Source organism: Perca fluviatilis, chromosome 13, assembly GCF_010015445.1.
Source record: "Perca fluviatilis chromosome 13, GENO_Pfluv_1.0, whole genome shotgun sequence".
NCBI classification, from domain to species: Eukaryota; Metazoa; Chordata; class Actinopteri; order Perciformes; family Percidae; genus Perca; species Perca fluviatilis.
The window spans coordinates 23,025,197-23,051,907 of NC_053124.1; the positions used below are offsets into that span (position 1 = coordinate 23,025,197).

Here is a 26,711-nt window from a genome sequence, read left to right on the forward strand (position 1 = left end):
GGTGCGAGTAATTTTTTAATGCACTTCTACACACATTACAACAGTGAACCGACAGTTACACAAGCCAACTACTGTCTTCAATAAACTTGCTACAAGAAAGCTAAACCAATTGGTTTTAAAAACTCTGCATTTCTATACCGAGCATCTACACGTCCTGTTATTGAGTGTCAGTAATTATACTTTCAGAGGATTGAAAGTGATAACAACCGATTGTGGACAATCTGCAGACATGAATTTGGGTACAATGTTTAAATCTGCAGGTCTTAGTGTCTTACATTTTCTGCAGTTAGGTTAAGCAAGTGTCAATTTTAAACTTCATTATTTCTATTTTATCCATTTTAACATTAAAAACCTGGTACCAACATTGATTTCATATTTCTGTCTTAGCAAGTTAAGTACAGTAGCATTTTAGTGGTTTTATAATTCAGTTTGCAGATGCTGTGTGTCAATGTTTCCCCCTAGAAATAGACAGGAATTTTTATCTGGAAAATGTGACTAATCCCCTTCACCCCACCATGAACGTGCAGGTAAATGCTGTGTACATACTGATAGAAGTGTTTTCAGAAATATGTGTGCTTTCGGTTTATGAGGAGGCAGAGTGAGGACAGGGACGCTCCCAGTTTGGAGGCCTCGCTGCAGGCTGTAGGCAGGAGGGTGTAGTCTTGTAGCTTCTGGAAGGCCTGCAGATGGGAGCGAGGGAACAACTTACTCAGACTGTACTGGTTAATAAAACAAGATGGGAAAGGACTTAAGCGACTATTAATGTAGACTGCATTTTCTCTGGCATCTAAAATGTATACCAGTCATTAAGTAATTTCAATGTAGAGTCTCCAGGTTTGGGCCTTACTTTACACAAATTTGTGTAATACTGCATTTGCAGTGATGGAATGTGACCATTTACTATTTTCTTTTCATACTATATACTTCTACTCCATTTCAGAGGGAAATACTGTACTTTTTACTGCACTATAGTTATTTGACTTAAGTTAATTTACAGAGTTTTACATACAAAACATAAGAACTTATAAAATATGCTTCCTTATAAAAGAAAAACTGAAGCTGAAACTATTGATTGACAGAAAATTAACGACCATTTTGACATTTGTAAAAAGTTTTCTCAAATATATAGTACAACAGTCACAGGTCATTTTTCCTAATTATACATTTTAAATACAAGACTAACTTGTAATGAGAGTACAGTGTATTATTTTTACCCAAGATAAGGATCTGATTACTTCGTCCACCACTGTGTGTTTGCTATACAGCAATGCACAGATATGTGTAGGCATATAAACTTATTCAACTTTCCCAGCAGAAATCGCTAAAGATTAATATCTTTAAAAGGGTCAGTTAGGGTTAGTGTGATTATTAGTGCTCTGTAGAACGGAACTAGAAAATGCTGAAAAGCAAACTGGATTGCTGGCATAATTGCGTAAGAAGAAGGTGAAGTAGTGAGAATAGTTGGAAAAGGGGGAATGGTTTTAATTAGTACGAATTTCATTGAAATGTTGAATACCAAAAATGTATTAAACAGAAGTGGAACATTTTAGTTTTTTTTTATTTTATTTTTTTAAAAAGAACAGTCATAGTATAGGTATGTCCCAAAAAGTGATAAGTCATAATATAGTATGTCCCAAAAAGTGATTAAAAAGTCAGTATAGTATGTATAAAAAAGTCATAGTATAGCATTTCGAAAAAAAGCCATTAAAGTGGTAGATGTCGAAAGAAGTCATAGTATGTCGAAAACAAATTATAGTATAGTTTCTCAAACAAAGTCATAGTATGTTATCGAAAAGTCATAAAATATAGTATGAAAAGTATAGTATGACGAAGAGTCATAAAAAAGTCATAGTATAGAATGTTGAAAAAAAGTCATAGTGTAGTATGTTGCAAAGTGGTAAAAAAAAAGTAGGTCACCTGGTACAGCGTGCACCCCACGTACAGAGGCTCAGTCCTCGCTGCAGCAGCCACCGGTTCAATTTCAACCTGCGGCCCTTTGCCACATGTCATTCCCCCCCTCTCTCCCCTTTCATGTCTAATGTCATAGTATAGTATGTTGAAAAAAGTCATAGTATTGTATGTCAAAAAAACAGTGATAACAGAAAAACTGTAAAAGATATCAAAAAGCTGAATCATGTTCTAATAGATGAAGGTTTTGTGAATAGTTTGAAGTTCGAATGATGTCCGTAGGTCAGAGTATGCAGGAGCAATAGCATTTACAAGTGGAAGAAGCCTGAAGAGGATTTAAAGATTGCTCAATTGACTTTCAATGTAAAAATAAAAAAAACTTAATGTTAAATGCTGGAGAAAAGTTGAACGCAAGCACAAATGTCCTTAAAGAGTCCTTATATAATATTCTATTTTCTTATTGTTGCACAGCATTCTGTTGGCAAAAATCATAAAAATTAATAGTTTTACATCCTTGCAGTTTTACAAATTACTCTAGTTTTGTAATCTTGTATATCATAACCGTGAAACATTGCTAATGTTACTGTACATAAATTGGATTGTTTTACTTATGATTTAATAAAAATATAATACTGATATACAGCAAAGCAATATAAAACAAAAATATAGGTATTATTTTGCTATATCTATATAACAGTATTTAAAAACAAAAAAAAAAAGAAAGTTAAATAAATGCAAGGCTTTGACGGCCCTGGAACTGAAGCAAAGTATGAGACTATAGCAAATGCAAGTTTAGTTTAGTAGGTTTAGACTCTCCATGGATAATAAAAAGGGGTAATCCACTGATTCTACACATAAAGATCAGTTTACTTGATGTGGTTAGCACTACTCAACCCGTGAAAACAGTTCCTGATTAGGTTTTCAGGATTATCTTGAATTGGATTTGGGCCTTCAAATCTTTTTAGTCTATTTGGAGGTTGACAGATGTGGGTGTTTACCCAGCAGTAAAAATATGTTGAGTTGCATTGTGGAACTGTAGGACCCAGTGTTTTGGGAGCTTAACCTAAACTAGGGACTTAAAGTCAGGAGACAGATTTAAAAAAAAAAAAAAATAGAAAAAAAGGACAAGCTGCAAAGGTCACCATATCCTGCGATACTCCCAGCTTTAGGGTAGTGCAATATTAAATTGCCAAAGACAAAATAAAATGCTGCTGCCATGAGCCTTTAAATTTAACAAAGATGACTCTTTTTTTTAACCTGAAGTCTGCAATAAAAAAAAATAAATAAATAAAAATCTAAATCCTCAGCTGTACTCACAGAGACACTGTCAGGACATTCCTCTGCAGGCCGGTGGAGCAGGAAGTCCAGTTTAGACGGACCTTTGATGTAGATGCAGTTTGCTGCCGATTCCTCTGGAACAGTAAGCACTTCATAGTGGTGATCAGTCAGCTGTTCCATCATCTGGAGACAAACACACACTTAATATTACTGTGCACCACCCTGACTGCTCCACACACACGTATTGCAGACCACTCCCAGCATTACATACAGACTCAAAGGCAACATTAGTGCTGTTTTTAATATGACCTCAGCAGTTCATGTTAGGACAGAGAGAAGGGAAACAGTATGATAGACAATAATGTTGATATTGACTGGAAAGCGATGCTAGCGCCTGGCTAATAAATGATTTGGATATTCATGACAATATCTTAATTTACCTGCATATATTTTTGAATATAAAAAGTATACAAATATATTTATCATTACAATCACCCTCAAATCTTCATCCAGAATTCCAAAACACATTCTGCGATTTTGCTTGGGATTGTCCTTCATTTTTTTCATCACTTATGAGGCTTTTGTACATTTTAAAGTAACATGTTAGCTGCAGTGTTGGTGAATTTGCATAAAGGCTGAACACCTTGAGGTTAAAGGGATAGTTTCACATTTTGGGAAAGTGAGAAAGGGAGTAAATGTACTTCCAAAAAATGTCAAACTATTCCTTTAAAAATAATGCATATTATTTTGTATTTATTAACACCACATGCACACACATACACTTACCCGGAGTGTCTTCTTGGCTCCATCACTGTTGCTGATGATGATTGTGTCTGGACCTCCCATGGAGCAGATGTTTCTCAAGCGGGCTCCACCACAGACGGGGACGGTGGAAACAGCAAAGTCCTGAACCGATGGAGGTTAAAAGGTTTAACTCATTTTAGCTCATCTCTGACCAAAGCTGGTGAATATTTTTTTCTTTAACTGCATTAAAAGGAAAACATTTCTTTGGGATGCTAGTCTATAAAACATGCAGTCTAACAGCCTGCTGCCTGACCGATCTGAAACAGTTTTACAGACAAGTATTTTTAAATTTCAAGTTTTTTTGTCCCATGGTCTAAAAACTGTTGCTGAGCCTTTTCCATCTTGTCAAGAATAACATTTGATGGAAACACAAAACCCGTTTAAATAGTAGGGATGTTTTGACATGAAAATTGTCTTTTTTTAATGTACTGTGGCTGCTGTACAATAATACCAGACAGCCTCAAAAAAAAAGATGTGAAATCCTAATTAAAATAATGTTTCGGTGTCATAAATGACCTCAATGAAAATTATACGTCTGTGTGTCCAACATTAGTATTGTCAAATAAATAGCTATAATTACAGGACAGTCTACAGCCATGCCAGGAGCTCTGTGAAGCTGTATCTAGGCACAGTGGTGCTTAACAGTGAGTTAAATGCTTATGTCAGCAAGCTAACAATCTGACAATGACAATGCTAACATGTGGAGGTTTAGCACATATAACGTTTCCATGTTCACCATCTTAGTTTAGCTTCTTAGCATGCTTAACCGGCACTAAACACACATTACAGCAAAGGCTGATGGTATTGTTATTTGGAAGGTACTTGGAAGTGCTGGACAAATTAAAAATGTTACCTGATGAAATTTCAGAGAATCACCAAAGTGATTACAATTCATCTTGAAGGAGGACATGAATGTGTGTACTAAATGTCATAGCATTCCATCCAATAGACATTTCACTGAAAACCACAAACTTCAACCTCATACTGGCACTAGAGGAAAAGTCAGGATCACCAAAGTCAGCAGGATTCATCCTCTGGGTTCCATGCATATCTGTACCAAATCTCATGGCAATCCATCAAATAGTTGAGATATTTCAGTCTGGACCAAAGTGGTGGACTAACCAACCAACACTGTCTTCCCTGGCTAAAAATACAAAGATTTGATTTAAGCTGAGGCTGCACTATAACTGCCACTTAGTGTTATTATTACAATGATAAATATGGGGCTATAAATACGTAAAAATCACTTGTAAAATATTGAATTTTATGAATGACAATTGTATAGCATGCAAAATGCTAGGGTTACCAATTTTGAAACACAATATAGTGGATGTAAATGGTTGTCCTCTTTCATCCCTCGTTCTGACCACATGAGCCCTCCCTCCTACACTAATTCATACCAGACTCACGCACGCACGCACATTTAACACAAGTAGATGCAAAGTGTGTGTGTGTGTTTTATGGAGTAGCAAAGTGCGTAAAATGCACTTAAGAGAAGTGGAGGAATCAATACTTATAGGTGGGTCGTGTCGAGCTGGAGGGCCCCACTGTGTGGCCTCCATTATTTGGCCAATAGAACGACCTCATTCATCACTGTTAACAGACAATAATTCCCCAAATGCAACACAGCAAATGGCCACCTGCTCACTTTGGCAGCTGGGTTTATTTTCTGACAAGCATCTTGGCACTAAGAAGAGCCAGAAGTTCATACCATAACCAATACATGCAACATATTAAACTGGCAGTATTTTTTAGGTATATCATCCCATTTTAACACCCTTTATTACTTACAGACTCATGCATTCATGACAAAAGACCCCAAGCAAAAAACAGTATTAAAAAGTACTCCGTCTGCTTCATGTAGAGATTCCATCACTGTTACATCTTATCTCCATGCCTCTTACCCTGAAAGTGTCTGCCAGCACTTCAGCCCCTCTGTGATTGGTGTGGGAGGAGATGCCGACAAAGAACTCCCTCCCTGTGAAGAGGACGTCACTGCCCTCCAGCGTGGCCCCTCCAGAGTCCCCCTCCTCAGCCCCCATCTCCACCACAGTCAGGTTCAGCTCTGACACCACCCTCCTCACTGCCTCCACCTGGAGAGATGAGGAGCAAAGAGAAGCAAGCAACATGAGCAACACATTCATGCTCAACTTCATTCAGTATGAGAAGTTAACAGTGTGTGCATTACAGTTTGTACCATCTATCTATCTATCTATCTATCTATCTATATCTATCTCATTACTGCCTAATAAGTTCCAAAGCACAAACATTAATGATTTTTGATATTGGTGCACTCAAGGAACCTCCGTAATGCTTTTTTTTTTTTAAAACAATGGTTCTATTTCCTCCAAAGAACTATGCAATTTGGTACGTTATAATTTTAGAGAAAATGAGTAGGTACGTAAACAAAAAATGAACAATAAACTTTACAGTAACTAATGAACAATTGAAATTACTACCAAATTTCATCATGCTTTGCAGGAACTTTTACGGTAATGATTCTGAAATTGCAGACCCCAAAAATAAAGTTTTAAGGAACCTCTGACATCCAAGACAACTTGATTGGCAAAAAATATTATATTGCTTTGCAAAATCCAACATAAAGGACAAACAAAAGAAAACATGGACGGCATGATAAGGGGAATTTGAGTTTGGTCGTCTCTTGTATTAAAAAGGTTGTTTTCAGCAGTCTACTCTCAATTCTCAGATGTTGAGTTTCCAAAATGAAACATAATGCATCAATCATCAACGACTATCAATCAAGACTCTTTTGGACCATGAGACATAGATGAAACTTAAAAAACAAAAGGCAACTGTGTTACCTCACTGCGTCTCTGCTGTTTGAAGGGCCTGGTGATGAGCGCTGTGTCTCCCTGGATGACTGCCACATCCTCTATCCTCCAGCTCTCTGGCAGCTCGGGGTCAGGGGGGATCTCGATCAGCTGCAGGCCCACCTTCTGCCTTAGGGCTCCTGTCAGGCAACCAAACTGACGCTGAGCTTTGGCCAGGTCCACAGAGGTCTCCCCGTTCTTATCACCATCTCCCACTGCTTTCCCAAAGGTCTCTGGGATGCCCCGCACCACGGCGTGGGTAAAGCGGCCATACGGGCACATGTTTGCCATGATTTCAATAAACTAATAACCGCCTGTCTATAAAAGAGTGGCAGCAAGTATTGGTGTTCTGCAAAGATGCCAGAAAACAGGCAACAAGCAAGAGGTAATACAAAAATGTGTGATAGCTACTTTTCCACAGTCTAGTCTTGACAAAAAAAACTAAATTGAGCTAATGGGATTGATCAGGAAGTCCAGGAGGAACATGGAGAGCATCTTCATCCCTGTCTCTCTGCTGCTTCTTTCATTTCAGTTCTCCACTGGCTACTCCTGCATCTGCAGATGCCAGGAAATGGAAGCAGATGATGCCGGCCTAAGACAGAGGGACATGCACACATTAACAAGGCCAGATACAATGGGACAAATGTTTGTATCCAAACCATGAAAGGGGTAAATATCTAAGACATTATTCTGGAGATTAAAATGAAGCGTGTAGCTAAAGAATTGCCCTTGTGTGAATTGGGGATTGCTAGTAAGAGGACACATTATCACCCATAACACCTTCAAGAGCAGCTGAAATAACATATAGATAACACAGCTGACAATAGACTAAGGAGTATTGTCCAAGGTTAGATTACAAGGAAACATTATTCATTATTTCTGCAATATGGTGCAAAGCCTTTCCATGTTTGGGCAGAGGGTTAGATTTGGGACAATTGCCCTTTCATCATCTTCCCTGTAACTTGCAGCAGTCGCCCACTGTGAGGCTGCAGAAAGGGACTTCCATACAGGATGTTTCCTAAATAACTTCTGCAACAAGTGCTGGGCTTTGATATTCATTTCAGTTTGTTATAAATGAAGCACATAAAGCTTGTTAAAAAATACTAACTTGCAAGTTTAGGCTTCCCTATCAACACAGTTAACAGTGCTTAAATTAACTATTGGTGTCCGTGATACCTACTAAAGAGATCAACGATAGGCTACATTTTGGAAAAACTGTATTTTTCCTGATATAATCTGCAATATTTACACTGTCGAAACGGGAAAGAGTAATAAAAACTATCCTTTCTGACTGCGCAGTCTGGGTTACTCAGCTGCATTAATAAATATAGCTAAACCACAGCCCAGAACCAAACATCTTGAGTGTTTGGTTGCAGAGTGCACCGCCCAGCAGTTCTTCTTCCCAAATACTTTTGATGATGTTCCACATCTTTCTAACAAGGAAACTATCACCAACACTCCCAGAAGTTGCACAAATAGTAAATACAGATGTAGACTTACGTTATAGCCAAACGTTACGTATTTTAAGTGTCGCCGCTTCCACGCTTAGTGCGTTTGCCCTCGTTTGTTTTAATGTCCAAACCGAACCCGTTCCCGTTATTTTGCCGTTGGCTCTACTCTGCCGAACAACTACATCTTAAATCAAGATGACGACTGTGAATATGTTCATATCCGGTTACGTATTTCAAAATAAGACGGCGACGGGAACCCGTAATTTGAGCCATGTTGTGTCATCTAATCTTACATAGGGTTAAGAAAATTACACTACATCTCACTTTCTTAAATTGAATACGTAATGTAATAAAACTCAAACACAATGGTGGGCAAGCTAAAAAGGTTTACTTATATATAGGCTTTAAAATGTTAACATGTGACGACTGTTATGCTCTTATTTTGTAAAAGCCAAATCGTATTAGTTCCAGTCTATATGGTACACAGCTCGGCCTCTCTCCCTCCCTCTCATCCCAGCACCTCCCCCAATCCCACGTCCTGCCCGGATTCAATCAACCTTGATTTGAGTCATCACAGCTGCTGTATTGTATTGGCTGTCAATAATGTTGAATGTTGCTACACATTACAGTAATCAATAACGTCGAGTACAAAATCGATAAACCGTTTTAGCAGTTAGGTTAGGGTTAGCGTTAGCTTATAGCCTGTCTTTAAGGGTGACTGTAACTAATTAGTGTTGATAACATAATCACACATCATTAAACATGAAATTAGAGTAATTTTAATTAATTTAACTTTTTAATTAAAGTAATTTCAAAATGAATTAAACATTAGCTAGCTACATAATTGACAAATGTAAGCATAAATTAACCATGTGATGAAATCCTTACTTTTATCACATAGCCTATAGCCTACTCTCTGACACCCTTTAATTCCTGGTATTGAGACACTAAATTAATGACAGATTTGAGTATTTCTATGAGATTTCCAAGGATTAAGGACTCACATTTAATATTCTCCCCTTAATCCTGACGAATTGTGTAAGGTCAGAGACTGTATCAGCAGCCCTGTCTATACTTGTTTCTGCCTTTGAAATATATTGTCTTTCTCCACTCCTGTTCACACCTATATTACTGAGCCATCATTGTTGTCTGTTTTTTGTCTGTGTGACATGACAAAAAAAAATATCAGGCTTTTCCTGAAATCTGGGTCAAATGGGTCACTGGGACACTGTTGAGATTGTTGGGTAAACATGTCAACCTCATTCAACACTAAAGAAAACGATTTGTATACTTTGAAACAGCAGTCTTGTGAATCATGTTAACCAGTAATCAAACTTGTGTTTGCTGAAACTTGGCAATTGATATTGGAGGTTTGTACAACATGTAAACATAGTCTACATAAACACGTTATGGACTCATAAAGCTGCACAATGTTCCCTTCTACTGACTAGATTAAGTTACTGCAGCCAAGGGTTGTTTGTCAGTGACAGAGTCAGAGATACAGAGGCAACTCAGTGACTACGAAGAAAGAAAGACAAATTATCTGTGTATTTCTGTACACAGAGGAGGAAAAAGAGACAGGAAATGTGAGGTTGATGTACTAGTGGCTGAATGTGGGGGGAGGGGGGGGTTAAAGGGCACAGACAGGATTAAAGAACGTAATCTGTTCACTGAGATCCTTCAGCCAGCACACAAAACATCCCAGTCAAATAAAGTATCAGCAGGTTTTCCACACTGTCTGTCCTCCACTCGCCTACAAAGCACCCCATCTAGTCTAATACAGCTGGCACAACTAGACTTAATTTTCTTAGAATTAAGTCACACACCTAACAAAAGTGTGTGCTGATATTTTGCAGTTTTTTTCCCCCTGTGCTTTTACTCCACTGTCAGTTTAAGTTTTTGTATTGTTTTACTCACGTTTGGGACCTTGCAACTACAGTTGTAATTTTTTTATTTTACAACACTTAATTTTTTATCAAACATTTTCAGTACAAATTGTTTAAGAAATGCATATAATATGAACTACAAACAGGCAGTTATTCTTAGCTCATGCAAAGCTAAAATATGAAGATAAAATACTGCTTGAGAAAGGGAAGTCACCAGCACATATGAGCATAAAAGGACAGATGTGCAAACTAAACTTTTTTTTTAGTCTTTTTGACTGTGTGTTGTGTAATTATTTATCTGGTAAACAGCTTACTCAGTCTGAGCGCTCTTAGCTCACTCCATCACAAGACTGCTGTCAGCAGACCGTCCTGCATGCTGCCCTCATGTCTCCCATTACGCCCTAAAGGATAACTCAGTTAAACTGCCTCGCTCTCCAACTCACTGACTCTCTGTTTCTGACATGCTGACTTTCTCTCTCTGTTTCTTTCTCTTTCTAAGATGCTGACCCCTTTCTCCACTGTGCTTACTTTAGTGGTCTTTCTTTTTCTGACTTCTTAGCACCTTTCTTGCTGTTTTCTCACGCATATACACACAACATAAACAAATAGGTTTTATTTTGCAGTAGTTGGTTTTATGATTCAAATCTTTTTTTTATTGAAAGTCTATGTATGTCTGTAAATCACTGAAAATAATAGTAAAATATAGTTATCTCATTCAGCTGTATTAAAAAATTCCTGTTGTTGTGAGGGGTCACTTCATATGATATAAAATGAACACCACCCAAATGCAAAACACAACATCAGTCTTTTACTGTCATCTGATCATAATTACCTGTCGAAATTAAATTAGAAGTTTTCGGGAGGAGACAGTGACTGCCTGAGTAACATGGGCATTCAAGACAAAAGATAGGAGACAAGAACGAGACTGACTAAGGGGAAAAACGCTTTAGATGACAATTTAAACTACATTTGAGAAGGTGGCCCTTTATCAGCTTAATCAAAAATACAGTGGAAGAAAAGCAGAAGAACAAGACAGAGGGTGTAGGCTTGCACGCCAAAGACGAAGAGAAATTTAATTTAGGAATGAGTTGTGGGGACGTATCGGCTCAGCAGTAAGTTTGATGAGACAGCTGTAACGTCCCAAGAGGCGGATTTTTGGACGTTCTTCAATCGTTACCTGAAAACAATTTGAGGATTGTTCACTGGACGCGTCATGTCTCATTCAAGACTTGTGATTGTACTCCTGTGTTGTCTACCTTTGGCAGGTATGTAGTTCATTTATTTCAATTCAAGTGGAATTATTACCAGAGGACATTCAAAACATTGTTAATTTATTGTAAAATGTGTTTTCAGTGATATGCTACTAAAACTGAAATGTCAAATTTATTTTATATTTGAGGCAGGGTTATTATGGTAAACTAAAACTGCACATAATAACAAGAAGTAGCGAAAAATAAGTAAACTGAAACTAAATTAAACTAAAATATTGCCAGGTTAAAAACAAGTAATAAAAATGAATGTAAATTAATTTCAGACAGCATGAATTTCTGTCAACTCTCGGGACATTGAAGCACAGAAATTGAACAGACTTGATATTGCAGGAGATGGCACTGTGACACAATTGCTTTAAATTGGAAAATAAAGTAGCACGAAGAATATACATTAAGGTCTTCTCTAACCATGTATTTTGTATGTAGCTACATACGTCTGTATTTCATAGTTTTTACCCAGAGAGGACTGACAAGTTTATTTTTAACCGTAATTAACTATGATTAGTGCACAAGGTCCCACTCAGGACGTATCTTGGCCACAGCTCTTTTATAACCACATTAACAAATCAAAAATGTTTGTTTATGTTATCAGTTATCAGTCAATCATTATCAGATTATCAATGTCAGAATTCAATTACACTCCCAGTACACTTCTTTATATTTTTCCCCACTGTTTGCTTTAGCCTGTTTGACCTGTTACACCTGTGTATTCCCGGCCATCTCTCCTCTGGACTGCTTTAAGTTTCCTCAGGAGTGTCCAGCCGGGCAGCGCTGCCTATCCAGCACTGCGATGGGGAGACGGGGTGAGATCCAGCTCTGTGTGCGTCTGTGTCTGTGTCTGTGTGTGTGTGTGTGTGTGTGTGTGTTTATTTCTGTGTGTGTGTAGATGAGATTATTTTCTGAGAATCTAGGGCAGGATGGTCACAATTTGGCAGACAAATCCTCATTGTCCTGAACATTATCTGGGAACAGATTTGAGAATTGTACAATGCACTCTGTGTATACATCTGTAACATGTATATGTTATATATATATATATATATATATATATACATACATATATATGTATATGTTATTTAGTAAACGATCATTTTTCAGAGCCAAACATTTACAGTCTGATCTATGTGTGTGCTGCTATGGATACTAACATAAAAATTGTGATTGGTTTTCAGGACCTTTTCACAGGCCTGATTTTGTCCCAAATCCACAAGTGTAAAAACAAAATGAGATGAAAGAATCACTAAATGAATCAGAACTCATCTGGCCGGTTGTCAGCTCACTAATGGCTTTCTCTAAAAATAGCTCTCTGGGGTCCATGGGTGGAGCAAAACGTTCACCGTTTCTCATCAGTTTGTTTTGTTTTTCTTTTACATGCACCTTAACCCGTAAATGCTCGGGCAGTTTTCATGTGAGCACCATGTGGGACAATCTTTCGATGTCCACCACCTTTAGGGTGTACAATTTGGTAAATGATTGAGATAAAAACCAGACAAATTGAGACTGGGTCTTTTGTGCAAGAATATAATTTAATCAGTATACTAGACAATAAGTGCAGTGCACAACATAAACTCCTTGCCTTTCTCTTGTAGGCGCTCTACAAGTGACAATGTACGAGAAGAGCTGTGCCGTCCAGTCCCAGTGTGGTGTGAGTGGGCAGAAATTCGCCTCAGGCCTTTACTTCAACTACACCAATGTCTGCTGTGATACCAACTTGTGTAACGGGGTTGAGTCCTTTGCTGCCCTCAGCTGGGGAGGAGCCGTTCTCTGCCTGCTGCCTGCACTAAATCTCCTGCTGGCCTGAACATCTTAGGTGGGGGTGGTGGGGGGTGAAGGTCTGGATGGGGTCACGCTTATCAATGAATATCGAAAGATATAGGTGCCCTGGAAAACGCGTACACTGACACATGAGCATGCACTTGTAAGACAACAGGGTTTTAAACTCCTGTTTTTAGTAAAGAATTAACAGGAACAGGTCGCATTAGTGATGCACTGATTTGGTTGTCATAGGCCCGTATTATCGGATATTTTCCTACCCACTGTATCCACTTGTCTTCTTAGAAAGGTCAAAATAAACAAGTAAGACTTGGTCAGTGGTAATAATTAATACAAAATGTTTGACAGTTGTGTGTGTGACATACAAATACAAAAATGAAAATACCACAGTAGTTAAAAAATAATCAGTAAAATTAACAGATTATCAAAATATATGTAAGGGATAATGTAGTGTGAGATGGTCATTATTGTGAATTAAACCCAGACAGGGTGATGCAGGACCCTACTTATTACAAAAATCAATAATTTGAGTCGATAGAATGCTTGATTATTCAATCAGAATCAAGTATTCAACAAGGCCCTGTAATAAACCATCATATGTGTATATGTATTTCTTGGCTGTTCTGGTGCTTTTGATCATATCACATGATCTTCATTTGGAGATAAGAATTTGCTCAGTTGTAGATGATCCAACCAAAAAAGAAACCTGAGCACTTTAAGGACAGTTTGTCCATTTTGGCTTAAAATGTCATTGTTCATTCTTGACTTTGGAAACAGCAGAGAGAAATAAAAAAAAAATGAACAGAAGGTAGTTTACAGATGAAGAGCATGTGATAGGATAGAAAGCTCCTAAACAGCTACTGACTTACTGAGTTTTCTGTTTCCAATGTCAAGAATTAACTTTGAATTTTTATTTTGGACAATAGCTTTAGTTTAGCCATGTATCAGCCTAATTAACCTTAATAAACTACATTGAAGATATGTCTTTTTATTTGTGCTCTATTAAATGTGCATTGGCTGTGTATGCATACATTTTTTGAATTACCGTACTTGACATGTTTACAATCATTGCTGTCTGTGGTTTGAGCGTAATGCTTGTATAGACTACAAATATTGCATCTTTTTGACCATCTCAATGCCGTTACTCTCCACAGTGGTTAGTAAATAAAAACACATCTGTCACTTGTTGATTTTTTTTATCAAGATATTTCTTTATTGGGATATTAATACATGCGTCTGTAAAGGGCTTTAAAGTACAAAATACAATTCAGCTGTGCCATTAGTTTGATTGTCTTTATAGTTTATTCAAATCTACTGGTTTAGTGTCCACACCACTGTTTGTTTTGATCCTGTGGACTTTTAAGTGCAACTGCTTTTGACTACATGACATGAAAAAAGACAAAACAAAAAGTTAAAATATTGTAGGGAAATGAGTCAAAAGCACAATATGGGTCTTATAAAAAAGAAAATACAGGATATGAAATTTAAAGAAAAAAAGTGAAAAACTAACTAATTAAAGTAACATGTTAATGAATATATCAAATTAGTTTTTTTTTTATTTTGTATTAAATGGTCCCTGAAATGGTATCAAATCCAACAGTAAAAAGTGAAAAACTTCTACACTTGGAGAGAAAAAAATACTAAAATACAAGAGCACTGAAATAGTTCAGACATGATCCCTTTAAACGTTGGTCCATTTTTTGAAAATAGATGAAATCCATAACAATTGAGTCAATATAAAATATACAGTATCATCTCTTTGATCAACCGTTGCATTACACCTCAAGGAAGGATTTAACTAAAATCATGTAGAAAAATAACCAACTGTGCTCACACTGGATGCGTAAAATAATCAACATCTGTGTATAAGCTTGCCTTTTCAATCGGCTTGAATTGCACTTAGGTTTAATTTTTTATTTTAAAGAGCTTCACCCTGATCTGAGAGACATGACACATATTGAGGCTATCTTGGGCTCACAACAAACCTACTGTATAAATCCAGTCTTAATTGCCAACAGCCTCTATTATTGGTAATTTGCTTAGTTGCTGTGAAGTTTATAAAATCGTCTACACAAGCTGCAGTCGGACAAGGCCTGGTTAGTTGTTCTTCCCAGCGGTTCAATTTCAAGTCCCTTTTACAAGAATTACTTCAGACTAGCAAACTTAACAAGAGTGTATTATACTGGTGACACATGACATTAGGGCTGCACTATAGGACCTAAAATCTAAATCACAATTAATTGCACATTTTACCTCGATAACAAATGAACGATAATTAATCACATGGTTCTACATCATCTTTTCTGAAGCCAAAATGTTTCCAGATGACGGACAATGCAGTTTTTTGGGGCACAATTTGCTGTTGACATCGGACTCTGTGTGCGAGTTATCCTCCATTATGCTTTCCATGCGGCTAACTGGTCCGGGCGAAGTCACGCGACTAAACATGCGGTAGAATGTTTTTAAGGAGAAAGTAGGCCTATCAACAGGAATAAATTATCGAAATTATCGTCATGGGAAAAAACGATACAAAAGTTGATAACAGCTTCCAAATTTCGATGTCAATACATTTTTGATTAATCGTCCAGCCCTACGTGACAGTTAAGTGACAGCCTGCACTCACTAAGTATACACAGTTTTTCATTTAAGGATAAGTCTGGTGATATTGAAATTGATCAATTGTATACAATTTTGTCAACAAACACCATAAAAAGACCAAAACCATAGAGCTAGAAACACATCAATGAGTTACATTGGTAAACTGACAGACATGTTCCTTTCATTACAATGAACATATGCCCTGTAGTTTATTTTGAATCCCTCCCAAATACACCATCCCTCTGCTGTAAATACCCACTATTTACTCCTGTTTGAGTGGGGTTTGTTAAGTAGCAGTGCCCTGCAGTGTTAGGAAACTACTTAGCATTTGCAAGAATTAAATAATATATTTGTGACCCAAGATTCCATCTTCAGTAGGACTGAATGATCTCGAGGCCGCAGACAGGGTTGAATAATTCATTCATAAAGTATTGATATTTTAATGGGATCTGTTGTGAATTGATGTTAAACAAGTATTGAATATTGCCAGTCTTATACTTTTTATTAATGAAAGGACAGCAATCTAAAGCTGCAAATGTGATTTTCACTTTAAACATTGTGCATGTTTACATCTAACTTCCTGCTGTTTTTTCCCCGTTAGGAGAACATGTGACATAGCAGGCCTTGTGCCCCGAGCTACTAGAGGAGGCAGTAGAAGTCCTTTCAAGAGATGCTCAACAGTGTGGTTCTCGAAGTAAAAATCCCATTGATTTTCTCCATAAGGATTTTGATTATTAGTCATGAAGTCTAAACCATCCAAGTAGACTTACTTGAAACTTCAATGGAAATATTGAATGGGGAAAATCACTTCCGGAACCAGAGCATTTCAAAAGTTGGCTGCCACTGTTGAGCTTTATTTAGGACTAGCAGTTAACAACAGTTTTTAACTTCTTCATCCACGGCCACTTCAATACACTTACAATCTGATCTCCCTCTTTTGTATGACACTAAAAAGGATCCTTCATATATGACAGGCAGAACAAAATAAACTGTTGGTAAAAGGCTACAACAGCTTAATCTTTAATAATCCTTCACCCCTGTTGTGGGAGCGCAGAAAGGGGAAGCCCGAGTCTATTCAAATAGTTTCCTGTCTCTATAACCGTTTTCAGCTCTGCCTCCCTACAGCGCTACCCGGTCTGCAGGGCCGCTGAGGAAAACACCCCACTTCCTCTCTGAGGTGAACTATGAAGAATAAAAAGCTGTTATATCTATTTAATAAAATTAGTATTAATAATAATATTTGTGATCCTCAACTATTAAATAAAATGCCTTGGTCCTTCAGTAATGAAATAATAAATTCAATGTGAAGGATCTGTGATTACAGACAAACCACAACACTTTGGCAGGTGAGCTGGCGTTAGTAAGCATGTTTGTGACCTAAAAAAACCCACTTCCTTCATACCAAGACTGACAATAAGAGGTGAATCAGCTTGTGTGAGGCTTGCACGACCCCCCCCCCCCAAAAAAAGATATACTGTAAAAAAAAAACCTCATCAAGAAAGGAAGAAGAAACAACTCTAAACTGTATCTACGGATGGTGAAACTGATTACAAGCTAGGCTGTAGTTTTAAGTGTGTGTGTGTGTGTGTGTGTGTAAGCAACATGATCCATCATTAACTTCCTACAGAGGTGAATGTACAGGAAAAGTGGGAATACATTTTGCCACAGCTAACTCTTTTTTTGTGTGCATGCATTTGTTTTTGCATCAGCTTATCTGACTCCTGTGCTACCTCGTTTCCCTTCTGATGTAAACTAATCCACTTGGCAAACAAAAAGCTGGAAAACTACATGAATAAACTTCTCTAAACCAAACCTAAGAGTATAGTTTGATGATAGGAAAACCAGCTATATGGACTAACATTATAAAAAGGTGATATTAACTTTTAAAGCTGCAAAAAATGACCGCACAGATGCAATGAAGCCTCTTGAGAAACTGATCGACCAAGTTGCTCGCAGAGTGTGTGCAGGTGAGTAAATGTGTGTTTTTGTACTGGTGTATGACGGGTGCATCCAGCTGGGCTCCTACTTGAGAGCTTTAGCTACAGAGGAGTAGGCGATGTGGATCTCCTCGTCGATCGGGCAGGTGGAGGCAAACTCCTCCCTGGCGTACGCTGCGTTCAGGTACCTCCAGAGGTTTGTCAGAGACTGAGGGATGCTGAAGTTTCGGTATTTTAAACACACCACCTGGAGAGAGAATAAGAGCAAGACTGTGAGAAACACAAACAACAAAACATGCTGGATACAAGCCTTCAATTTCAGACCAAAACACAAACTCAACAAAATAATCTTTTCATCCCAGGCCCCTAATGCTGAAAAGCTTAAAACAGACGATTACCTTCACGATGTGGAGCTTAGGCAGCAAGTTGCAGTCGGCCAGAGTAAGCTCTTGGCCGTCCAGGAAGGGGCGGGATGAGGAAGTGAGCTCATCGTCGCTATTCTCGTCGATCTCGTCAGGAAGTGGGGAGCCGAGGTAGTCGTCCAGCTTCTTCAGAGCCTTCAGCAGGCCTTTCTCTAGATCTGAGCACATGTGCACACAGAAAATAATACACTAATACAGTGTTTAATCAAAGCTAAAGGGATAGTTTGTTGCTCCAAAATAAATGTGCAAATCTAAGCTGATTTCAGAATGCATTTTATTTTTTCATTTGTTTGAATGGCTGAAATGATTGAGTGAATTTCATTTTAAAGAAATAAGCAAGTAGAATGAAAAAAAACACAGTTTTTACCCAACAACAGTGATATTTCCAGTGAGATCACCCAACACAGAGTGGCTAAACCCAGAGAGCAGAAGGCAACCTGTTTGCACTGAGGCAGAAAAGCTCAGACCGTAATGGTATTAGCTCAGACGCTCCCTGCTGGTTTTCTGTCCTGTCCTAGAGTAAGACAGAATGTTAGATATACTTACTTTCGTTGGCCTGAGGGTTTGAGTTCTTGACGTAAGCAGAGAATTTGGAGAAAACATCCATGCCTGCTGTGTTGGACTCTGGGTTACGAGCAGCCAGACGGGGATACCTAAACAAACAGAAATCGATGATTATTTACATATAAACATTACAAGCATACATTCACAAGAATTAACTGTGCATGAAATGTGAAGGTCTAAAACAAAAAAAGATTAATAAAGGATGACACAAAATTAGCAAGAAGTCGAAATAGTAGGTGAGTAAAACAAATAGAGCTGTAATTAACAATAATCATCGATTAATCCATTCATTGTTTGGTCTACAAAATATCAGAAACAAGTGAAAAATTACTTTTAAAATTTGCTATGATATCATCAAATATTTGATTTGTCTAACAGAGTCCAAAGATATTCAATTTACAATCACATAAGACAAAGAAACCTGAGGATAGGAAATCTTTGGAAAAATTACTTAAACAATAATTTTTTTTAAACATTTGTGAAACAGATTGCGTGATTACTTCGGAGGGCTGAGATTTTCCTCCAGGAACTCCTCGATCTTGTTGGTGTCTGTTTTCACCTCGCTGCCGTACAACAGGAAGGGAGGCTGGGCACCCGGAGCCAGGTCCTTCAAGATGTCTGGCTTCCTAAAGTGGACAGTAATGAAAGAAAGTCAGAAACAGAGAGACAGACATCCAGCAGAAAAGAGAGAGGGTTAAACAGCAGGAGAAAGATGTAAGAAAAAGGGGAAGAAGGAAAAGGAAAACATTTGAAACCACAGGAAATGACTCATGTTTGCAACTCAAGACTTCCACAGCTGTCACTGAAATAAAAAGCCAGAACGGCTTTATATCTTTTAACACTCAATATCTAAATAAAATGCCCCCTAGTTAAATACCACACAGTATGTACCACCACCACCACCACCCCCAACCCCCCCTCCCTGGGTGGTGAGTTCACCTCTTCATATCCACTGTGGTAACATCGAAGGTGACTCCTTTCAGCCACAGCACCATGAAGAGGCGCTGGGAGAAGGGACAGTTGCCGATGCTCTGACCATCGCTCCCTGCCTGGCACACAAAAATAGAAAACATTTTATATTATTTCACGTTTTTCGTATCGTTGCTTACATGTTTATTTTATGTGGTGCCACTGGGTCGAGGCACATATGGGGGCCATGGCTGTTACTTTGCAGTTTTTTAGTTGAATTTTCTCTCCTTTTTGTGTGGAAAAACAAAAGAAAAGGATGAAGTTTTCACTCTTAAACCAAGGTAATTTTTTTTCACATCCACACAGCCTCTTTTTTCTTAATGTTAAATAGTTATATGTATCTGTTATTTGTTTCTGTATTTATTTCATATTCATGTTTAGTATGTTTATGTATGCACCAACAACCAAGGCATATTCTTTGTAAGTGCTACTTACTTGGCAAATAAATCCTTTTCTGATTCTGAAGCTGCAAAGTCAGCACTCAAAAACTATCACTACAACCTCCATCAACCTTTAACTAATCGGAAACCTTGTGTAGAGTCCTGACTTTGTTTACAGACAATACGGAAGGAAGGAAAGCAACAGAGAAAGAAAAAAGAAAAGAAAAAATGAGCTAAACAAACAACAAACTTGACTCCACAGTCTAAACTCTGCAGGATGCCCCTATTTGTTTATTTCAAAACACTGACAAAAAGCAACTTGAGCTTACAATATAAATTGAGAAATCAATCGTTAGTAGGGTTGGTTACCGAAACGCGGTGCCAATAGGGCACCAGTTCCAACGTAAACTGTAGTAACGAGACCGAATAAAAATGAAATTTTCGGTGCCTGACTTTTTCAGAAGCATTGCTGCATGGGACGCTATGTTATTGTTAGCTAGTAGCTGGATTAAACACAATGGTTGAAATGATGACCGCTTACATTAAGCGGTGTAAAGTGTGACTGTATTTCCCTGTAGAGGATTCCAACACCAGGACGTAACAGTCTGACTGTAGCTGCCGTTGTCGGAAAAACAACACAGACATCACTTGAAACTCGCCAGCCTTGTGGTACATTTTATGTTATTGTAAAATACCCTTTTCCCATCTGGTGCTTGTTTTTGTTGTTTACCAGCAATTTACTGGTGAAATAAGTCATTGTTATAAGTTAGTGTTATTACATTATTAATCAATCATTTAATTTTAACCATATGGCCTTAGCAATAAACAAGCTGTTCTTTAATGTCGCCAACTGTCGTTTTGTGCTCCTTTTTTATTGTTTATATTCCATACATTATAAATATATTGAATGTATTTCGGTTCAGGCACCGTATTACAAGTATCGTTTTAGCACCAGTATCTGAAAAATCCCAAACGATATCCAACCCTAATCGTTAGGAAATGAATCAGCAACTATTTTAATAATTCAATAATCGCTTAATGATTTTTTCAAGCAAAAATGACAAAATTATGATTTTCTGCCTTTCTTTGTTTCATATGACAGTAGGGCTATTCAGCTAACGATTATTGTCTTTACTGATTCATCTTCCAAATATTCTCTCCATTTATTGATTCATTATTTGGTCTGTAAGTGTCAGAAAATAGTGAAAAAAAAAAAATATTCTTAAGCCCTGCTTTGTCTTTAAATGTCTTGTTTTGTCCAACCAACAGATCAAAGAACAAATATAATCAGTTTATTATCACAGGATAAAGAAAAGCACAAAATCTTTATGATTGAGAAGCTAGAACAATGTAATGTTTGTTTTTTAGTTGAAAAATTACTTTGATTCATTAATTGTCAAAATTGTTGCTTCTAAAATATGCAGATTTGCTGCTTTTATTTGTTTGATAACATGGTAAACTGATTATCTTTGGTAGGACCAATCGATAAATGGAGAAAGTAGATTGATGATGAATATAGCCTACTAATTAGCTGCTCTCTTAGAAACAACAAAATTCACTCTTGAATTCACCTAGAGATTGTATGCTGCTCAGTAAATGCTCATACAGCTTTAAAATGTTCCTTGTGTGGCTGAAGGAAATCATATTTAATCTTCAGTCATTCTACTGTATATCCCATTAAAGGTTTGTACGGTGGCATGAACAGCATACAGTATAAACTTACAGTTATAGTAAAACAGGAAACCTCTTACTTTCTGTTACAGAGGCCAATGTGAAACTATAGGCTACTTATATATTCTGTTAATTAAGGATATCAAATGTCAATTAAGAGGCTGACTTTAGAGAAGTTACAACAGCATCTTACACCCCTGAAGAGGAAAAAAAGTAGAGGGTGTTGCACATGTTCATACAGAGGAATCATTATTTAAGACCATGAGGGGAAGCCATATTTGTTGTATTGGAGTTTTGGGCTCAAAGAAGATTAGCCTGGCTGACATACTAACATACTAAGTATAGATTAAAGTCGCCTGCCCATTATGTTAACGTGCATTTAATTAGATTAGTGTTACTGTAATGTATAAATCCGGGTGAGTCAGCAGAGGTGGTCTAACTGACATGAATATAGGCTATTATAGTATGCTGTAATGTGATTTTAAGTGCAAGGTGACTTTATGTCCCCAAATACAAAACAGTGTAAGCTTATCAGCTTTTTATAACAATACAGTGAGAAGGGTAATCAAATATGATTAGATAAGAAATCTCAAACAGCGTACGTATCTTCATATTTAGGCCGTTAAATAAATGAATGTCACGCCGTGTCGACACTCTGGGGTTGTTTTTTTTTTGGGGGGCTCATTCAATCACTTACCTTCACAAAAAGTTCAACTTTGGGCTGATTCGCTTCGCTCATTTTCCCCTGCTGATGCACGAGACCTTTTTAAGAGTAAACAGAGATAAATAAGTTGTTAAAATAAGGCTGAATAAAGCACAAAGCTCCATTTCCTAAACAAAAACGAGTTCGAAACTCAGACAGCCAAGCCCATCTTCCGCTACAAACCCCAGTCAGTAATTGACGGATTAAACATTGTAGCAGCTACGCACGCAACGTAAACGTCAAACAAAGCAAACGTTGGCTTCCTAAGAGCTCAAAATATCACATTGTAGCACATTTTAAATCTGCAGAGGTTACCTGCAAAGTGTTTAAAGTTGTCGCTGTCGCCTGTAGCCGCTTGCTGGTTTCCCCTCCCAGTTCTGCTGCTTCGGCTGCAGCGACGCACTCATCATCATCACAGCTCCTCCATTTCCTGGTGGTGGTGCTGCACTATGACGGATGGAGCTTTCAGCAAGTAGGGGGTGCAAGGTAAAGGAGGGAAGGTTTGGTTTGAGTTAAAAGTTATTTTCATCTTAAAGATAATTTATTTCTAAACAGAAACGTGATTTCACAGAAGTCAAAATGTGGGGTTATAGGCCTATGACACTTAATGTGGATAAAAAACGTCCAGGATATGGGCTAAAATGTTATTTAGAAAAGCTATGTTGTGAATAAGCCGAGGCTTATGTAGACATACAGGGCGCAGACACAATAATAACACCTGTAGCTTACATTTTAAGGCAGTCCAATTTAGCAGCTTTGTGATTTTTGTGAGACTTTCTCGTTGTGTTGGATTGCATTAAATTGTAGGTGTAATAGTTTAGGTAGGTTTAGCAGTGGGCTTTATTAGGCTATATAAACAAAAAAAGTTCCTAAATGTAGGCTATAATAATAACAATACATATCATTAATATAGCGCTTTAAAAAACAAGGCACTATATATATATATATATATATATATATATATATATATATATATAAACAATATACAACTATAACAATGTATCATCAATATTAACGTAAAAATTTGCCCGAATTCTCCTTTAATATACACTTTTGAGTGTGATACATCAGTATGTCTCGAAAGGTCATCTTAGCTTTGTTGGATACTACTGGATGCCATTATGAACACACAATGAATATTTATTTATATATTTTACATGATTTTTGTCAAAGACCATACAGCACTGTACACAGTATAGTAAAGAGTCAGTAGAGGGAGATATTGACCTTTAGGCCTACTTTTCTTGCTGCTCTCAGGAGGACAAACAAGACCTGAAAAACTGTAGGCTACTGAGTCTAGTCCAAAAATCTGTAAAATCAATATTATGAGGGAAGTCCTGCTGGGTTGTCAGTCCAATAAGCATGTTCAAAGCCTTAACTCAGATACAGTGTTTCCTGTCATGGAGGCCCAAAATAGTATCCAGAGAGCTCCACAGAAGTCCCTACGGAACTTTTAGGGGACAGTTTCAGGATAGTTTAATATATTTAACCAATGAGAGACAGTGTAAGAATATAATTCTAATTCCAACTATTTTCAATGGCCAAAAATCTAAGCAAGCCAGTTAGAGAGGAACTTTAAAACTTTGAAATAATTGGTATCTTAATTGTGCAGCAGTGGCTGACACTATAATATCAAGAAGAGGTTGTTATTTTAGCATATTCTTTGCTAATATTATAGGACACATATTTTTGGCTGATTCTGTTTTTTTATCCTCTTTTTTAAAACATTGAATATAGTGTCTAAAGCTTGCTGCAGTAGTTTTTGATAATCAGGTTGTGGTGTAATTGTTTTCAGCCTGGTAAAGTGCACTAGAGGGCATCCTTGGTTTTGAGATGACTTGCAGATAGGGCAGTGAAACAGGATTAATTAGATCATCAGGTGGTCTGTGAAGAAAACAATAGTGCATTGCAGACTGTAGCTGGTATGTGTTAACATGTCACAGCACAAATCCTCCTTACAAAACAAGCCCTGGCCTGCATATTAAGTGCATACAAACATGTTGTGTGTCTCTGTAAACAATAACAGTGTATCATTCCCACTAGTAAACATTTTTAAAGAAGTAGGGATCCATAAAAAAAGCATTTTTATTTCCCAACTTAAAACTAAAAAAAAAAAAGGCAGCCGCGGATGTGCAGAGTGAGAGCGCCAGTCGCATTGAACTCTGAGAAGGATTGGAAACAGAAGAAAACATCCACCATTTTCACACAGAGCAAATATGAACAGGCATCTTTTATTTTAGTCCTGCTGGGTTGTCAGTCCAATAAGCATGTTCAAAGCCTTAACTCAGATACAGTGTTTCCTGTCATGGAGGCCCAAACTAGTATCCAGAGAGCTCCACAGAAGTCCCTACGGAATTTTTAGGGGACAGCTGGTATGTGTTGACAACATGTCACAGTACAAATCCTCCTTACAAAACAAGCCCTGGCCTGCATATTAAGTGCATAGAAACCTGTTGTGTGTCTCAGTGAATAATAACAATGTATCATTCTCACTAGTAAACATTTTTAAAGAAGGAGTTAGGGACCCATAAATAAAGCCTTTTTTTTTTCCTAACATAAAGCTCTAAAATAATTCCCAAAGCTCTCTTCAACCTGCCTGCAATTCATTTCTGGCAGCGAAATACTAAATTCTTTATTGTTTTTTAATTTTATGTTTTTGGCCTAAAAGTAATCACTTTTAAACTGAGTCTAAAAATACTGGATTATTGGAATCAACCTTAAAAGTATAACTACAAAATGTAAACTTTCTGCAGGTTGCCCCCCTAAATAAATGTGTAGGCCTATCTGTAGGCCTATATGTAATCTGTATTTACTGTATGTGATGACACAAGGCAGAAAAACTGGTAATAATGATTCTTTTTAATGATGCTTTATTGATTTTCAAAGTAAATAATAGGTTATAGTATTCTGATTTATAATGATCACTTCATAACAGAATTAGTGCAAGCAGTAAACAAATTCACTCAGTGAACTGTGGAAAGAGAGGCAGATCATGCAAAACTACAACTCCCACAAGCCCCACAGAGAGGAAATGATGACAGCACAGAGAGCCACAGTCAGAGAGAGTTGGACAGAAGTGGCTCCATTACACAGGTTTGTTGTACAACACTGGAAACTGCTGGTGAAACCAGCACCCAGGAGGCTGCCGGTCAGTGTCTTCCCACACAAGTCTGAGTCCAGGCAGCCGCGGATCTGCAGAGTGAGAGTGCCAGTCGCATTGAACTCTGGGAAGGATTGGAAACAGAAGAGGATATTTGAAAATGTAGAAAAATAATTAAATTAATTAAATATTCTGTTGCTAAAGCAACACTTCCATGGCAGTTTAACTGACATTGTAACATCCACCATTTTCACACAGAGCAAATATTCACAGGCATCTTTTATTTAAATGGCCTTGTTGGAGCATCATCTGTACAGTAGATACTCTTTTCAATTCCTTAAAATTAATTGTTTTGTAAATGTTTGTTAATTTAGTTTTGTGTGATCAGTTCAGTGCTAACCAAACTAGCCATTATGCTAACCTAGCTGTCTGAGGGTAATGTGTTAATTAGCCTACTGTTGGCCTAACTTACATGTTTTTACTGTTTTTGCTTTTACTCTAATGTGTAGGCTATGTTTACTAGTAATTACTAATTACTGTGTTGTAGAACTTAATGTTGGTCTTTCACTTGTAATAGCCTATATGTTGTTTTTACTTTGTTTGTAATGAGGGACAATGTAACTAATTTAACTACTAGTCTATACTTTTGTGAATCCAGTTTTCTTGTTACTGTAGTTACGTATTTAGTTTTTACAATAAAACTCTATTTGGTATGGCATCTCATCTTTTTATTGTTTGTAATCCTATAAAAATAGTAGTTTTTTAACAATTAATTTGTCCTAAACTATTTTAATAGTTATTTGCTTCTAGAGAAAACTTTAAAGGCTATTGGAACACAAGATGTGTAAGCTTTTCAAGTTATTTCATTCAAACCTTAAGTTGAAAGCCTTTGAATTTATTATTAGTCATGTATAATTCATCATGGCTCTGGTGCTAATTTATTTTATTTGGTAATCTCATGATATTTTTTATTTATTACACACTTCCATATGTTGTAAGTAAATGTCAAATTTTGTTTATTTAAATTATATCAAGAGTGTTTTAGAGGTTTCCTTACGTGCTTCTCCACGGTAGCAGCTCTCAGTCGAATTATTACATGTGATGTCGCTTCCGAACAGACACATACCAAATATATTAACAGGGCACTGACGACAGTTCAGGCATT

General features: G+C 37.3%; 3 protein-coding genes across 3 annotated transcripts in view; all 3 read right to left on the minus strand.

Annotated features, from left to right (window-relative positions):
* Positions 1-2: 2 nt before the first annotated feature.
* On the minus strand, positions 3-8,474 carry ddah2 (dimethylarginine dimethylaminohydrolase 2). Its single transcript, XM_039819899.1, has 6 exons — positions 8,322-8,474; positions 6,813-7,413; positions 5,895-6,083; positions 3,973-4,092; positions 3,226-3,369; positions 3-680 (listed from the first exon to the last, which is right to left on the minus strand). The coding sequence occupies exons 2-6, from the start codon at positions 7,110-7,112 to the stop codon at positions 561-563; spliced, it is 873 nt and encodes a 290-aa protein (XP_039675833.1). The 5' UTR covers positions 7,113-7,413; positions 8,322-8,474; the 3' UTR covers positions 3-560.
* A 5,918-nt stretch (positions 8,475-14,392) lies between these two features.
* Positions 14,393-22,898, minus strand: clic1 (chloride intracellular channel 1). Its single transcript, XM_039819904.1, has 7 exons — positions 22,762-22,898; positions 22,441-22,505; positions 19,663-19,772; positions 19,224-19,349; positions 18,706-18,812; positions 18,136-18,317; positions 14,393-17,984 (listed from the first exon to the last, which is right to left on the minus strand). The coding sequence occupies exons 2-7, from the start codon at positions 22,480-22,482 to the stop codon at positions 17,823-17,825; spliced, it is 729 nt and encodes a 242-aa protein (XP_039675838.1). The 5' UTR covers positions 22,483-22,505; positions 22,762-22,898; the 3' UTR covers positions 14,393-17,822.
* Positions 22,899-25,284: 2,386 nt separating this feature from the next.
* LOC120571174 (sperm acrosome membrane-associated protein 4-like) overlaps positions 25,285-26,711 on the minus strand; it is a 2,919-nt gene continuing 1,492 nt past the window's right edge. Inside the window, exons 2-3 of the mRNA XM_039819919.1 lie at positions 26,604-26,711; positions 25,285-25,670 (exon numbers count right to left, since the gene is read on the minus strand). The exon at positions 26,604-26,711 is cut by the window's right edge and continues 3 nt beyond it. Coding sequence (XP_039675853.1) covers positions 25,447-25,670; positions 26,604-26,711 — 332 coding nt within the window. The 3' untranslated portion in view covers positions 25,285-25,446. The remainder of the gene's footprint in view (positions 25,671-26,603) is intronic.